At 35.0% G+C, this 15,178-nt stretch overlaps 1 protein-coding gene across 9 annotated transcripts in view; it reads right to left on the reverse strand.

Moving 5' to 3' along the window:
* Positions 1 to 2,507: 2,507 nt before the first annotated feature.
* The window catches only part of CLOCK (clock circadian regulator), a 105,498-nt gene continuing 92,827 nt past the window's right edge, over positions 2,508 to 15,178 (reverse strand). For 7 of the 9 annotated variants that reach the window (XM_039845251.1, XM_039845247.1, XM_039845246.1 and 4 more), the window contains 3 exons: positions 14,292 to 14,497; positions 10,619 to 10,907; positions 2,526 to 7,961 (listed from right to left, as the gene is read on the reverse strand). In XM_039845251.1, coding sequence (XP_039701185.1) covers positions 7,782 to 7,961; positions 10,619 to 10,907; positions 14,292 to 14,497 — 675 coding nt within the window. In that variant the 3' untranslated portion in view covers positions 2,526 to 7,781. Of the gene's footprint in view, positions 7,962 to 10,618; positions 10,908 to 14,291; positions 14,498 to 15,178 lie in introns of all 9 variants that reach the window. The other 2 variants (XM_039845244.1, XM_039845248.1) reach the window with 2 other exon arrangements.

Genomic DNA, 15,178 nt, shown 5'->3' on the forward strand with positions numbered 1-15,178 from the left:
GTAAAATAGTAGACCCAGAGCAATTCAGGTTTACTGAGCTGCTACAAAAGTCCATAATGTAAATTTGTAATTTTGTAATTTGTAATAATGTAAATTTATAACTTGAAGAAATTATGAAAGAACATAATCTTTCATAATCATATAAAGCATTGTCCGTGCAGCAAGCATTTTGCAGTAATAACTGTGGGAAAGACAGTTAACGGTTACAGTAAAGAAATCTAAAAGTAGTTGGCAGTTAAAAAGCAGTAGCACATACTGATGAAAAAGTCATGTTTGGAAACTTCACGGTAGTTAGAGAACTCCTTAAAAAGTATATATTATAGGGTATAAAGCACTTCAAAGAAATTTCAGGTTAAGTCCTCAGACTACACCACCATACTCTGCAGTTACATAGCCTTAATATTGCCTTAGTTATAAAGAGAGCAAGTGGGGAATTATAATATTTCTTTTCCAAGAACAGAAAAGAATTCCTTATTAGAAAGTATCTGGTACCATGAGAGCCCAAACTTGGCATTGCAGGCAGCCTGGTCCTACTACTAGCTTAACATGTGAATAACAGCATAGCTTTCTGAGGCACCACAATCTTGTAACAAGACAACTAATCAGAATTTGGTAGCTTAGGCCTAAGCTACAAGTTAAAAATCACTAATGCAGTTAGACTCCATTGCTGAATAAAAAAATTTTCATTGGTAGTCATTTAAAAATATTTAATACTCTAAAATCCAAAATAACGCAATTCTTATAAGTTATGTGCCACATAAAGCAGGTGTTATTTTTTGAGAAATGCAGGTGGATACTGAAAAAAAGTGAGGTATTTTTTATTTTTTAAATTGAATAAGGAAACAGTCTAGATCTAATTTTTACATCTATAAAAAACAATGCTCCTGCTTGGCTTTTCTATAATTAATTTTAGGTTCTGAATACAAAACTATGGGAAACAGCTTTCTAATAGTACGTGTAGTTTTTCAAGAAATCATGCACATCATAACTTGGGAAAATGATCATATAGCAAGAGGCCTGAGTGAACAGGTACTCTTAAGATTAGCCATTTACAGCTCCACCTTTCAGCAGTAAGAATATTACGCTATATCTAAGTTTATTAAAACCAAGAACCAAGCAATAAGGACAGGAAGTGTAGCACACTAAGAACCACACAGAACATTAGAATTTGGTGTATGTTTTTAAACTACCAACTGATGTTAACAATTAGAAATTTACAAAGATAAAACATTTTTTTGCACTAACTGGTTTCAATACAGCACTGAATTTAACTCATCTTTGGGCTTCAATCTTTACATAGAGTGAAGGTATAAGTGCCATACAGAGATCCTTCCCCAACTTATACTGTAGAACAGACTTCAAAATAATTCTAAGTTACAGATGTCTGGCTGACATAGTTATTGAAAAAAGAAAAAGGACATTTTCTGGCCTTTTTTTTTTTTTTTTTTATGATGATTGTCTAGTTATATAATACATCAATCTGAAAATAATATAGCTTTTCCTACATTTTAACACTAATACTGGCACAACTGCCAGCAGTGAATTTGTACCAATACAGGCCAACTCAAAAACACTGATTATAAAACATTTGAATGTCATTTTTAAAGCAATGTCACAGTTTGTTTCCTCAGAAATGTAAAAAGCATGCATTTGAAAACATCACATCTTCAACTTAACCCTCAGAGTTAAGACACATTTTTTACATCGTTAAATCCAACTTGTGGTTGATTTGCTTCAGTTACCATTCCCTAAGATCCCGAAAGCTAGACAGTGTGCCCTGCAGCTGGCCTGTGGGACTCAAGAGCTACTGTGGGAGTCCTAAAGTGAGGAATTCTGTCCCAGCGCAAATCGGCATGAAGTATCCTAAAATTTCTAGGCTTCAAATGTTCTAACACCGCTTTACTGGACAGTATGGAGGTTTGGTTTTGTTTTTAAAGGACCAAGCAACCGGTGTAGAGAGCAAACATTTTTCTGTAGAAGAGTTTGCAGTATGTATACATTGTTCTACCTATATTTAAAGACTTTATATGGATTTTAATATGGATAGTAACGGCCATTAGAAAATGCTGAAGGGTTTTACTGACACTTCCCCAAATGGGCAAAATAGGAAATGTGTGCCACTGGTTCTGTCATACTGGCCTTTGGCTGTGTTGGGGAAGTAATATAAAAAAAAGTGCCCTCCCAAATAGAAAAGGCAGCAAGTGAAACTAGAAAAATGTTGGAGCTATACGAAGCAGATTTGAAAGGAGTTAGTTACTCTTCTTTTTTTCTTAAATTATTTGAGTTGAGACCAGGAGGGAAGTGCAGAGGCGTCTGGATTTGGGCCCTCCACTGCTGTCCTGCAGTAAAAGATTTGGATTGCCCATGAAGAGTCGTCATTGAGGGCTAGAGACTGCACCCCAGAGAAGAGCCAGTTCTCTTAAGTGATTAAAAGGCAAAACAACCACAAATTAAATACATGACACTGTGAAATAAATCATTTGATGAGAAAACAGAACACAAAGATATTTAAAAATATAAATAAATACATGTAGCCATTTTTTATTCAAGAAACTCAGAGGACTGCTTACAAAGCAATTTCGTCTTTTAAAACCACTTACTAAATTCTTCCATAAATACTATTTGATTGTCACTTAATGCAGCACCTCATTGTTTGCTGGTGGTGGTGATGGGATTTCATTTAATAGTCTCTTCATAAACTATATCCTATTTCATTAAAGAACATTCCCCTAGGAAAACCCAGGCAGCTTACAAAACATTGTTAAATACTCAAAACAGAACCTGCAAAGTATTTTATTTAAGAAAAACAAGGAATGTAGTGTTAAATTATGACATGGGGGAAAATATGCAAAACATTCACATGGAAAGTTTTAATTTTTAAATATCCACGTTTAATTTCTTGTGAGCTGTTCAATACTGTTTTAAATATCCTGAATTAATAACCATACCAACAAAATTCACTCCCAGTGTTTCCACAGGAGTCATTAAGACCAAATTATACTTCAATCAAAGTAGTCTTTTTTCTCAGTCTTTTTTGTGCAAAAATATTACAAGAGCAATTCAAATGGAAACGCTGAAATGACATGCCAACATTTCAGAGCACATGTAAAATACCCAGAATAATTCTTGAAATGATTGTATTCTAAAATATTACTAACAATCACTTTTAGGTTAGTTTTATACATCTATTCACACTGATGCAATTTTCCTAGACCTCTGAAAATAAGCAGGCTCATTGGTCTCTTTTGGTGTCCACACAATAGGCAAGATGGGTTTACAATAGTGTCTAAGTGGAACTAGCATCTACAATCTCAACTCCAACACATTCAAAGCAAAAGTCAAAGTTCATTTGGCTACCTTGAAATCACTCCCATAAACCTACTATGGTTCACTGGATCTAAACATTTCTCAGAAATGTGTCATTTTTAAATTTCACCTAAGTGATGATTTGGGGATCCTTTAGAAATGGTAATGCCTAACATAATAAACTTTATCAAAATGAATAATTGCAATAAAGTGCTTATTACATTTCAAAATGATGCTTTTAGACTGTGGTATGTTGTTTTAAAAGTGTGTGCTATTCCTACATAAAGGATCCCCAGGCATGAGAGTTGGGTCTTCTCACCTGTCTCAGAAAGCAGCAGCACTATCTTTTGGTAGGCTGACAATAGGCACATTACCCATGCGGATGAGGCTATACTAGTGCTATGGCAAAGGGGGGAGGAAATTAGAAAAGTGGAAGGATGTGGGGGGTTCCTACTATATTCATAGTTATATACAAATATATTAAATATGCTATAAAAATAGTCGACTCTTTTCCTTTGCAATTACTTCAGAAGCTCCTTTAGAAGAATGCTCATCCAACCCAAATAAACTTAAAAGGTTCTCTTTCTCCTATCACTAATAAATTGGCAAGTGTCTTGTGCTGTTTCTTTTCCACCATCTAAAATTTCCAATCAGCTTACTCCGGGCTAGACTCACTCAGCAATAGTAATATCCAGTGTTTATACCTTCCAACGTTGACTCCCGAGGGACTATGAACAGGATCACAGATATTGGAAAGGTTATAGACTTGAATTGAGTTTTACACAAATGTTCATTAATAAACTTTCAATCACCAAAGAAATACAGAAAAAGAAAAAGGTATAAATGAGCAATACTAGAGTAAAATGCTATTTGCATTCCACTTTTTAAAAGTTTACCTCAATGTAGTGGAAACATTTTAAAACATGTTTATCCAGTTTAAAACAACTTTCACCTGTCTGTAGGGCCCCTATCTAAGGCTTCCCGAACAAGGGTTTGTCTCCCTTCCACACACACTGCCCTTTACAGAGCTGCACTGCTTCAATGCCCTTAACTAACTGCAAGCAGACTGCTTTAAGGCAATGACCAACCACTAGACTACAGCACTTCTGAAGAATCCAAATAACAGTTTCACTATTCCACACTGAATATAACCATTCGAATTTGCTGGTATCCTTTTATTACTAGTACATTCCTAGACCAGATTTAAGTGACAAAGCAGAGCGCAAGACTCAAATTACCCCCTCAACTTAGGACACAGTTTGGAGACTGAAATGTATTTACTTACATGTTACCCCTTGTCCCTTGTCTGCTTTTCCACCCATATTTTCCACTCAAAAAACGGAGTATTTTTGAGTGTCTAAGTTGTTTTGACAGCCCTCCCAGCAGCAACTTTATTAGTCCTTGCAGTCCTCGCTAGTAGTTGTTAAAACAATACTGACGCGCACAGTGCCACAGCAGTCCAAAGCAAGATAATAACTGCAGAATAGCTGACATTTTTCCTTATCTTCAACGGTTTCTTCACTAAAAAGTACCACCCACAATAAAGTGGGGTTTTTTGTTTTTTTGTTTTTTTTTAAAGAAAAACTGACTATGACAGTAAAGCAGCAGAAGGAAGATACAATTTTTAAGTAGCTGAGAGGTGTCTCTGGTGTCTTTTCATGACTTAGTTTTAGAATTTTAATTAACGACTTTGGCTACAGAAATGAATGAAGAACAGGCAAGTGTTGAATCTTCGTCAGATTGCTCAAATCTCCATTCGTGGGGGAGTGGGCAGGGACAGCTTTGCAATCCAAGCTCAAGAGACAAAGAAGGAAAACGAAGTTAAAGAAGGAGCTAAGAGGCAGTTGGTGCTTACCATCTCTTCCAACACAATGCTGCATGCTGACAGCAAAGAAAAAGCAGCTAGCTGCTCCTTTAAATTTAGCAATGAATTCTAACCAGAAAAAAAAAAAAGAACTGTCAGGAACAGGAATTATAAATGCAAAATTTTGTCTGATTTTCTCATTTACCTTGTGGCTTGTCTTGAGCTTTGCTTTTGTTAACCTAGGTACACAGTACCACGGTCCACCATGTTTCTCTTAAGTATCTCTCTTAGAGCCTAACTAAACCTTAATGTAACAGTTCTTCATACCTTTTATTAGCTAAATGCATATCACTAGATATCACCAATAAATGAATGAGGCACAAGTCAGATACCTATGGCATGATAAGGTTAAGAAAGGCAATTTGAAAGGGGAGAAAGTACTGTTACCATATTCTACAACATCAATTTTGTCAGTGTATGTATGGCTCAAGTACATGTTCTGACAACTATCCTTGACATTCATGAGAAAGTCAGAAATCTATTCTGGATGATCATTTAGCTAGAAGAGGAGCTCCTTGATATGTTAATTACTGATTGGTATCTAGTGATACTTCTTTTATAGAAGGCTAGATACCAACTTTCTTTGGTTGTTTTCAACATTAATTTTCTAATTTAAGTGTGGCCAGGCATAATCTTCTACAGAAAGACAAAACATATCCCTTAAGGATGACAGCAAAGCTGAAGACAGAAAAGTTTTAAGAACTGACTTAGAATTCCTCTGACTCCTTTATCTATCAATTCCGTATTAGGTTATTTTCATTGCTCAAAACCTTTTCTGTTTAACAACCTCAATTTTGTTATACATTTTTTTCAAGTCAATTTTGATTTATTACAGCTTACTGTCTTCCCTTTTCTCAGTAATAATTTTTTAAATCCTAATAAACTTTCCATTAATTTTCCTTTATTCTATAGTTGTAAATTTAATTAGTACCATAAAATATATAAAATGCTTTTTTATGAATACAATTGCTGTTGGAATTACCTTTAAGAATATGATATTGCCAAACGAAATCTTAGTTCATGTTTAGAAAGCATGTGAGTTACAATATCTTAGTGTTGTAGTGAAGGCAAAGCCAATTCCTACCCCTTTTTTCTTTGTAGGAATACTAAGATCATACTGAGCGAATATTTCCTGATAATTCCTAAATAACTACTTAGCTTAAAAGGAAGATGTTGATTTAGGAAAACAATTTTGTGATCACAAATCGTGTTAGGATGTGTCATCTTTTATTTCTAAATTATCTGTATAGCTCCAGTCCAAGAGACTCAAAGCAGTCTTCATAGGAACTTGGGAGAATAATAATGGCACTGACACCCACATGCTATTAAAAATGTACTAAGGTTTCAAAACTGCTACTGAAACCAGACAATGAGTTCAAGATGGTGAGTTATCACCTGAATCAAAATCAAGGCACTATGGGTTTTTTTTTTCCCCTCAAATAACCCTGAATCATTTCTGACTAAAATAAGCATTGAAATTGTGAAGGATAATAAAAAGATTCCAACAAATCCTAAAAGTTAAAATTCCCACCAGTGAGAATGTTAAAAAGTGCCTAAAATGTTTTGTGTGCAAATTTTACTCCTATCACTGAAACATTCTTGAAATTACTTTCAGGCTTGTTGAAAACCATTTACACAACTATTTCCAACTATGAACTATATCAAAATATGTGATCAAAATTCCCAACCTTCTAAAATAAAGCAGTGCAAATCCTATTTTCAAACATAATTGAAAAACAATGAAATGAGAGAGATTTCTGAATAACTTGAAAATCCTATTATTTCAATAATTTAACCTGAAAAAAAAATCCACTCCCAGCAGCACATCATATCTCACTGAACAAACTGTGACATCACAGCCAAGTATGAACAAAAGACTTGTGCCCCGGAAAAGCGAATAGAACACTATCATGTTGTAAACAAAAGGGGAAACGAAGGATGTATTAGTTTGCACACGGCATCAGAATCTAAGGAAACATATTCACACTTATAAGGGGGAGATAATGCTTTCATGCAGCATATAAAATGTTTTGCTTTCTTTCCTTCTTTCCAGACATATACATAATATTTTTACAGCATCTGTACATAATTTGAACCCACACAACATTCTGAAATTAATTATGATTCCATCATTCTCTGAAAAGGGAGAGGGGTTGGGAAAGTGGGCCTACTGGGCCTACTGGACTGTCTTCACGGCATCACTGTAAGCAACCCCCTGACATGGCAGTGGCGTGTCCTCTGTAACACTTGAAAACAGGCGCAGAACCACTGAAAGTTACTAACATTGTTAGTGCCTTTCTGATTCACTGGAGGTCACATTTCATAGCTGAGCTTCTTAACATTTGGCAATATACTCTTTCCATCAAAAAATATCTGGGCTAGTAAAACACTGTCAGAATTGGCTATGGCCCTATGATCATCTCCTGCTGGCTGGTATTTGATGTACATCTGTAGCACTAGGCAGCATTTTCCCTGCTAACTAATTTGAGGAACTAGAACACTCATGCATCTCATGAAACTGCTGGAAATTTTCCTCCTGATCCTCAGATCATCTCAGCAACTATTTTGGCCAGCTCCTCCTTCCCTTGAGGTCAGAGAGGAGGCATGTGTGCTACTGTGGCTGAACCTTGGAAGGGTCGGTCAAACTGTCAGTCCTGTGCCGATTCAGTTGCTGCTGTTGCTGAGACTGGTGTTGCTGGTGATGTGACTGAGGGAAAGTGCTCTGTTGTAGTGGAAACGCAGCCGAGAGGATGAGCTGAGTTGAAGGGTTCCCGTGGAGCAACCTAGAAGTCTAAAACAAACGGATTATGAAACATCGCTTTACTGCCATCATGCTATCTACGTTGACTTAGGTTTTCCGGTCTCCATTGGGACAAAATCCTTATATTCCACATAATCTATCTAATTTTTGCTCTCTCATTTAAAAACAATATTTTGGAAAATGCTTATAAGGCTTTCTCTCTTTTTGAAAGTAGAGCAGAATTTCATTTTTTAAAGGAACCTAAGCAGGAGAATTTCTGGTACAGAAAGCAATCTATGTCTTGAGACAAACCACACATATTCTTTCACTTTATATGTTCTAAAGACCACAATTTTTAACAGATAATAAACTTTAAGCATAGGTAAGAAAATATGAAACATGAATACTCCGAAGCCAAACAGCAATGCCTTTGCATAGGTTCATTCGGTTGGTTAGAGAAGCCAGTAGTTCAGAGGCTGACACGGGCCCTGAGGTACACTGTCTGGGTTCAAACTCTGGCTGCCCATTCACTAAATATGTGCCTTGGTCAAGCTCTTTACTTCCCTGGGCCTCTGTTTTTCCATTCACAAAGTAAGGATAATCACAGTGCCTCCCATATTGGGTTTCTATGAAGATTAAACATTAACATCATTATTATTTAAAAGTATTATAAAAATGAGGGCAAAGTTAGAGACTTAAGTTCTATTTATAGCAGTCTGGTATAACCAAAAACAAAACAAAACAAAACAAAACAGGGCACAGGATCTGAAGCCAGAAGCTCTGGATTGAGCTTTGCTCTGCCATTGTTTAGCTGTGTGAGCTTGGGCAAGTCTCGACTCCAGGAGCCTCAGTTTCTTTCACCTAATTTCTACTTCTGGAGATACAAAAGAAACTAGGCAAAACAAAGTGGATTTTTAAAATGAATGTCTTTTCTCACTACTGACAATATAACTTGGAACAGGGTCCTAACTTTAAAAGAGAACTGTGATGGGTGATTTTTGCAAATATATATGAAGGACACGTATGTGCATGAACACACAAATAGATCTTTGAACTTTAAGAACCATTATTAAGCTTTGCCAAGGACCTGAACAATTTGCTTTTTCTCTCCATTATTAGGAAAAATTTTTGTAAGATAAACAACTGAGGATATTCATGAGCCTTACAGGGTCACAACAGAGGTACATTATGGAACTAGGTATTACATGAGAGTTGTGTATTTACTATCTACGCATGAGTGTTTTTCTGAAGGGTGTCACTTATCTTATTGCTTTAGCGGTCCCTTGTCTTTGGAATGCTTTTTTAACAAATGGGGGAGAAGAGAATACTCATTCTTTTAAGGGCCCTCGTTCTAACAGACGTAGAAGACTGAGGCCTTAAGGCAAATCCTCTCCTTTTTTAATTCTCATTGAATATATTTCCCCTAGATAGCAGTTTATGAATTCAGATTATTAGTTCATTTATAAAAATAGTTAAGCCAGTCATTAATGGCTATACTATAGTCTTAATGTCTAACAGGCTGTTGAGTATGACTTGAGAGAGATTTAGGCTACTAGCCTGTTTTAATTTTCCATGTCACCAAGTTAAGAATTATAATTTGGACCAGAACTCCAAGGGTGGCAAATTAACACTGTAGTTATGCCTGAGAATACAGTATAATGCTAAGTCTTCTAATTATACCATATGTTGTAAAACTCCAAAATTGATATTATGTGCCTGGCTTACATGGAGTGGTCTCCAGCAAAAAACTAGATTAGCCTACATTCAAAATTGCTCTGTCTAGGCCAGAAGAGAAAAAGCTGAATTTCCAGATGTCATAATCTGCTCCTCTGTATTCCCAGAGAGGGTACTGGGATTCAGAAATCTGTCCTAATTTCCTTGCTGAGGATACCAACCCTAGGTGACTTTCTTCTGTAGCCTTCAGGTAAGTAGATCTAGTCTGATATACTCACACGTGAACCGTGTCTGCATTTTGGTTAATCTAAGTGTTTAACATTCGTGGTCACAAACAACAGCCAATTGTATGTCTTATACTAACTATGTTCAGTGATTTATATGCATGTTTTACCCATGAGATATGCACTATTAGCACCTCCATATCATAGATGAAGAAACTGAAGTTTAGCAAGTTAAGCAACCTGTGAAAGGTCACACAATATGTAAAGCAGCAGTGACTGAATCTTAGGGCAATCTGACTTTAGAGTCCAAGTGCTTAACTATGACATATACTGTGTCCACAGTATTTCTAATATTAATTTATAACCAAAAATATTATAAAATTTAATCCAAAAAAATTATTTAAGATAATGCCCATATTAATTTTTTTAATCCTGTTTAATACCCCTGCCCTGTACAGATATTAAATTATTGATAGGTCACTAGAGAAAGAAAGAGAAGATGCCTTTGCTTGAATTCCAGAAACTCTAGCCAGAGAGAGCTCTATATAAAGTGCCTTGATGTGGGCAGAAGTAGCCACTTACTCTATCCAGTAGTTCAGATGATATGTGCATGGCAGGGTTAAAAATCTTCCAAAGACTAAACAGGGAAGAAATACAGCTGACCGGGACAAACTCTGTCTTTATAGAAATTTAACTTGTATGATAAGCTCTTATGAATTTTTCAGATCATTTACAAAAGTGTTCATCTAATGGCTAATTTCATTAGATAAAAGTAAGGGTTTGGGAATGCTTCCCCATGGGGAGAATTACCTGTAAAAATTGCTGTGGTGGTTGGGTCAGCTGAGCCTGAGACGGTTGCTGAACTGATGTAAGCTGCTGTTCCTGGGAACTCTGCTGCTGCTGCTGCTGCTGCTGCTGCTGCTGCTGCTGCTGCTGCTGCTGCGTGACTGACAATGTCTGTGACTGTTGCTGTTGTGCAGCGAAAGTAGGGTAAGCAGTCACCACCTGACCCATAAGCATAGTGCTAGGTACCATGACTGCTCCACAAGCTACCGGAGCAGTTACTAATTTGGTCACAAGTTGCTGACCTTGAGAAAATCTGTAAGAGGAAAGAAAAAGAAGAAGAGTCAGAAGTATAAGGTACATATTATAAAAGGCAGTGGACTGAATATTTCTCTAAGATAATACTCAATGGTATTGTCAATTTTTGTTTTTCTAAAGCTGTATGTTCCAATTTTGTTTCATGTTTAAAAGACTGGAAAGAGGTAAAACAAAAATGTATATATAGCAAAATGAAATGATCAGAAACAAAAATATAAACTTTCTTTTGGATATATATACATGCAAAGGAATTAAGCTGGACCCTTACCTTACCATATACAAAAATTAACTCAAAACAGATTAAACACCTAAGTGTAACAGCTAAAACTATAAAATTTTTAGAAGAAAACATTGGGGAAAAGTTTCATGACACTGGATTGGGCAATGATTTCTTGGATACCTCACTAAAATCACAGGCAAAAGAAAAAACAGGTACATCGAAATGAAAAACTTTTATGCATCAAAAGACACTATCAATACAGTGAAAGGTCAACTCACAGAATGGGAGAAGATGTTTGCAAACCATATCTGAGAAGGGGTTAATAACTAGTATAAAGCAATCCTACAACTCAACAGCAAATAATCAGATTAAAAAATGGGCAAGGAACTTGAAAAGATATTTCTCCAAAGAAGATATACAAACGGTCAATAAGCACATAAAAAAGACAACATCACTAATCATTAGGAAAATGCAAATCAAAACCACAATGAAGATACTGCTTCACATCCACCAGGATGGCTTATCATGCAAAAAAAAAAAAAAAAAAAAAAGGAAAGAACCAGTGTTGGTGAGGATATGGAGAAACTGGAATCCTTGTGCACTGTTGGTGGGAATATAAAAAGGTAAAATAGTGCAGATACTCTGGAAACAAGACAATTCCCCTCAAAATTAAAAAGAATTACCATGTTATCTAGCAATTCCATTTCTGGGTATATACTCAAAAGAATTGAAAGCAGGGACTCAAACGAATATTTGTACACCTATGTTCATAGCAGCATTATTCACAATAGTCAAACAATGGATGTAACCCAAGTGTCCATTGAGGGATGAATAGATAAATGTAATGTGGCATGTACATGCAATGAAATATTACTTAGCCTTAAAAAGCAATAAAATTCTGATACATGTTGCCAAGTAAAATTAGCCAGTCACAAAAGACATATATTGTATGATCCCGCTTATATGAGATACCTAGAATAGTCAAACTCACAGACTTATGTGCTTAAAAAGTACAATGGTGGTTTCCAGGAGCTACAGGGAAAGAGGAATGGGGAATTACTGTTCAATGGGTATAGTTTCAGATTGGGAAGATGAAAAACATTCTGGATATGGATGGTAGTGACAGTCACAAAGACATAAATGTACTCAATGTCAATGAACTGCACATTTAAAAATTGTAAATTCTGTTATGTATATTTTATCACAATAAAAAAGTTTTAAACCTACTAAAACTTTTTTCTTTTTATAAAATTGGAGTAAAATATATGTGGAACATGATTCATTTTACTAATCATGAATGAATAAACAAAGTTATCATAAGAGAAATTAAAGAAAAACTAGTTTTAAAAGAGATATTTATATTGTAAGTTGTTATGAACATAATTCAAAACAAAATGACATTCTAACAGTGAATAAAATTATTCTCAGTTTATAAATGTATCAATGCAGCATAGTACTCACTGGGTTAGAATACACTAATGTTCTCCCTCCCCACCTTCCTTCTTCTATTTTCTTTAATGAAAGAAAACAAAAAATGATGCCTCTTCAGGAAATAATATTATTTCTAGTTGCTTTTTCTGGGAGATGAAGTTAGTTTCTAACATTGGCCATTATAGTGAAAAAACTGAGATACATGACTCTACTACGGATATATATAGGCTGCAACTACAGCCTGTTTAAAGTATATAACAATATTAAATTTGGTACAGATGCATACTTTATTGATTATACATTCCATAAGGCGAAATAAATCTATTTTGAATCCATGCCAAAGTACTATATTTTATATGCTTTAGAACCAAAGGCATTACTTAATGCAAAGATACATATAAAAGAGTTTTAAAATTTACCTATAAAGAAAGCCCGAAGAAATAAGTAACACAAAGTGGCTTAGTCACAGAAGTGCTAAGTGCTCATTCTTTTGTAATCTTAAAAGAAATTAGTATCTGAATTGCTCAACTGCTCACTGGTAAACTGTGATTCATCCACCTCTGGAACCAAAAGACATTCTTCAATCTACTTCTTTTTAACTATGACTTCTGACTTTGTATATACTGCTCTCTCTGCCTAGACTATCCTCCCCAGACTCCACACCACATGTACACTGAAAGCCAAGCTCTTTTAAGACTGAGGCCAAGTATCTCTTCCATGAAGCTTTCACTGGCCACACTCTTTCACCTGCTTGCCTCAACCCATAAAACTGTTCACTTCTTCCTTTCTAAAGATCTAAGTATTTATCACACCAAATAATATTGTTTACCTTTCAATGTCTCTTAACGTCTGATCTTTCCCTCGGGACAAGGAATATGCCATATTCATCATCTCAGTAGGCATTTAAATAGTTTGCTGAAGTAAGTTTTTTCTCCTCAAAAATCAGATGTTTACAAATAGTTGCTAAATTGCATTCTTCAAAATGCCCTTCAGCATTCTAGATGAATGAATTAATCTGGATTCACTCTAGATTAATAGATATTTCCTCAGGCTTTAAAACTAGTCCTCTGCATATCTATGGAACACATTCATAATACTTCCTTTCAGGAAGTTAGAGCTAAAAGCTGGACTTTTAACTTGAAGGAACTCAGGTCAAAAAAAGAAGCAATGGGTTTTTCCTGCTTTCATTGCCTCTGTGATTCTGCAGCTTCTTTACTCTCTGGAAAGTATTAATAGGATTTTAATATAATCCATTATACAATCTAATCTAACAGCAAACTTGTATTATAAAAGCGGCAGCCGCCACACAATAACCTTTTGAGCACTCAGTACAGTATTTAACAAACTCAAGAAAGGCAAGTTAATTTTATTCCACAATATACATAAACTACAGTACTATAAACCCTAACCATTGCTACTACATGAAAATCACCACCATCGGTATTAAAATGATAAAAGTTTCACAGTGATACAAAGCCTGTCATAAAACTTATATAACATTGTGCTGTAGAATTTGGATTCTACAATATCTGGTAGCACATTTTTGGAAAGAAAAATAAAATTTACCTTTTTATTATAAAGTCCTTAAATGATACATTCTGCATTTTTATTTCAAATTCAAGAATATTGTCTGAAGTGAGCAACAAACTAAAATCATATTTTTATAAATTAAATTATTTTTTAATCAATTAATTTACAACTTTGGAATGATTTATGAAATATGATAACTACCTTATCTGTCTGTCCTGAGTGAATGTAGTTACTGCAGCACTCTGGGTACTGTTTTGTGGCATACTAGACGGAATCTGGACCATGCTTCCAGCTGCCGGCTGAGAAATCACCATAGTGTTATACAGTGGGGCTGTAAGAGTGCTCTGTGTCTGACTAGGAAGAGATGTTTGTTGACTGTGCCCGCTCAGTACATTTTGTTGACTCTGCTAGAAAAGAGAATATTTTAATGATAGATTAACTGAAAAAATTTACATCAGGACGTATGTTTCTAAATCATTCTAACAATAGTTGACTTGACAGAAAGAGAAGTGGCAGGACATATTACTCTGGGAGAAATCTGACCACAAATTAATGACTTGTAGTAAATGAGAATGAATTAGCCTTTGATATATTGCTGGAAGGTATGCTATGACTTTAGAAAAGGAACATGATCTTAACAGGGATGATATAAAATATATATAAAGAATTTCCGTTAAATATCCAAAGTGAATGACCAACATTAGACATTTTTATATTATTTCATTTGAAGCCTTGGGATTTATCAAAGTCACAGATGTACACCAATTATCAAAATTTCCTGGAATATTGATTAAATCATCACTGCCTCAACAATTTATTCTTCACATATGGTAACATATTTCTTAATATCAGCCTCTTTTGCAAGTCAACTCTTTTAACATAAAGAAGTCGGTATTTTTTTTTTAATTACAAAATTTTTTAAATGTCAAAATATTGAAAGTATTTAACAATCAAATTTCAAAACTAACAATTTTGCACAATATTTTAATAATGATCACTCTCAATACTATGCTTTCTAATTAGTACTATTAAATTTTTAAATATAGTATTGTTCAAGATAGCACTTTATTTTTGTTTTAGCAATAGTA

The sequence above is a fragment of the Pteropus medius genome, unplaced genomic scaffold (assembly GCF_902729225.1).
Source record: "Pteropus medius unplaced genomic scaffold, Ma_sr-lr_union100, whole genome shotgun sequence".
In the NCBI taxonomy this organism is placed as follows: Eukaryota; Metazoa; Chordata; class Mammalia; order Chiroptera; family Pteropodidae; genus Pteropus; species Pteropus medius.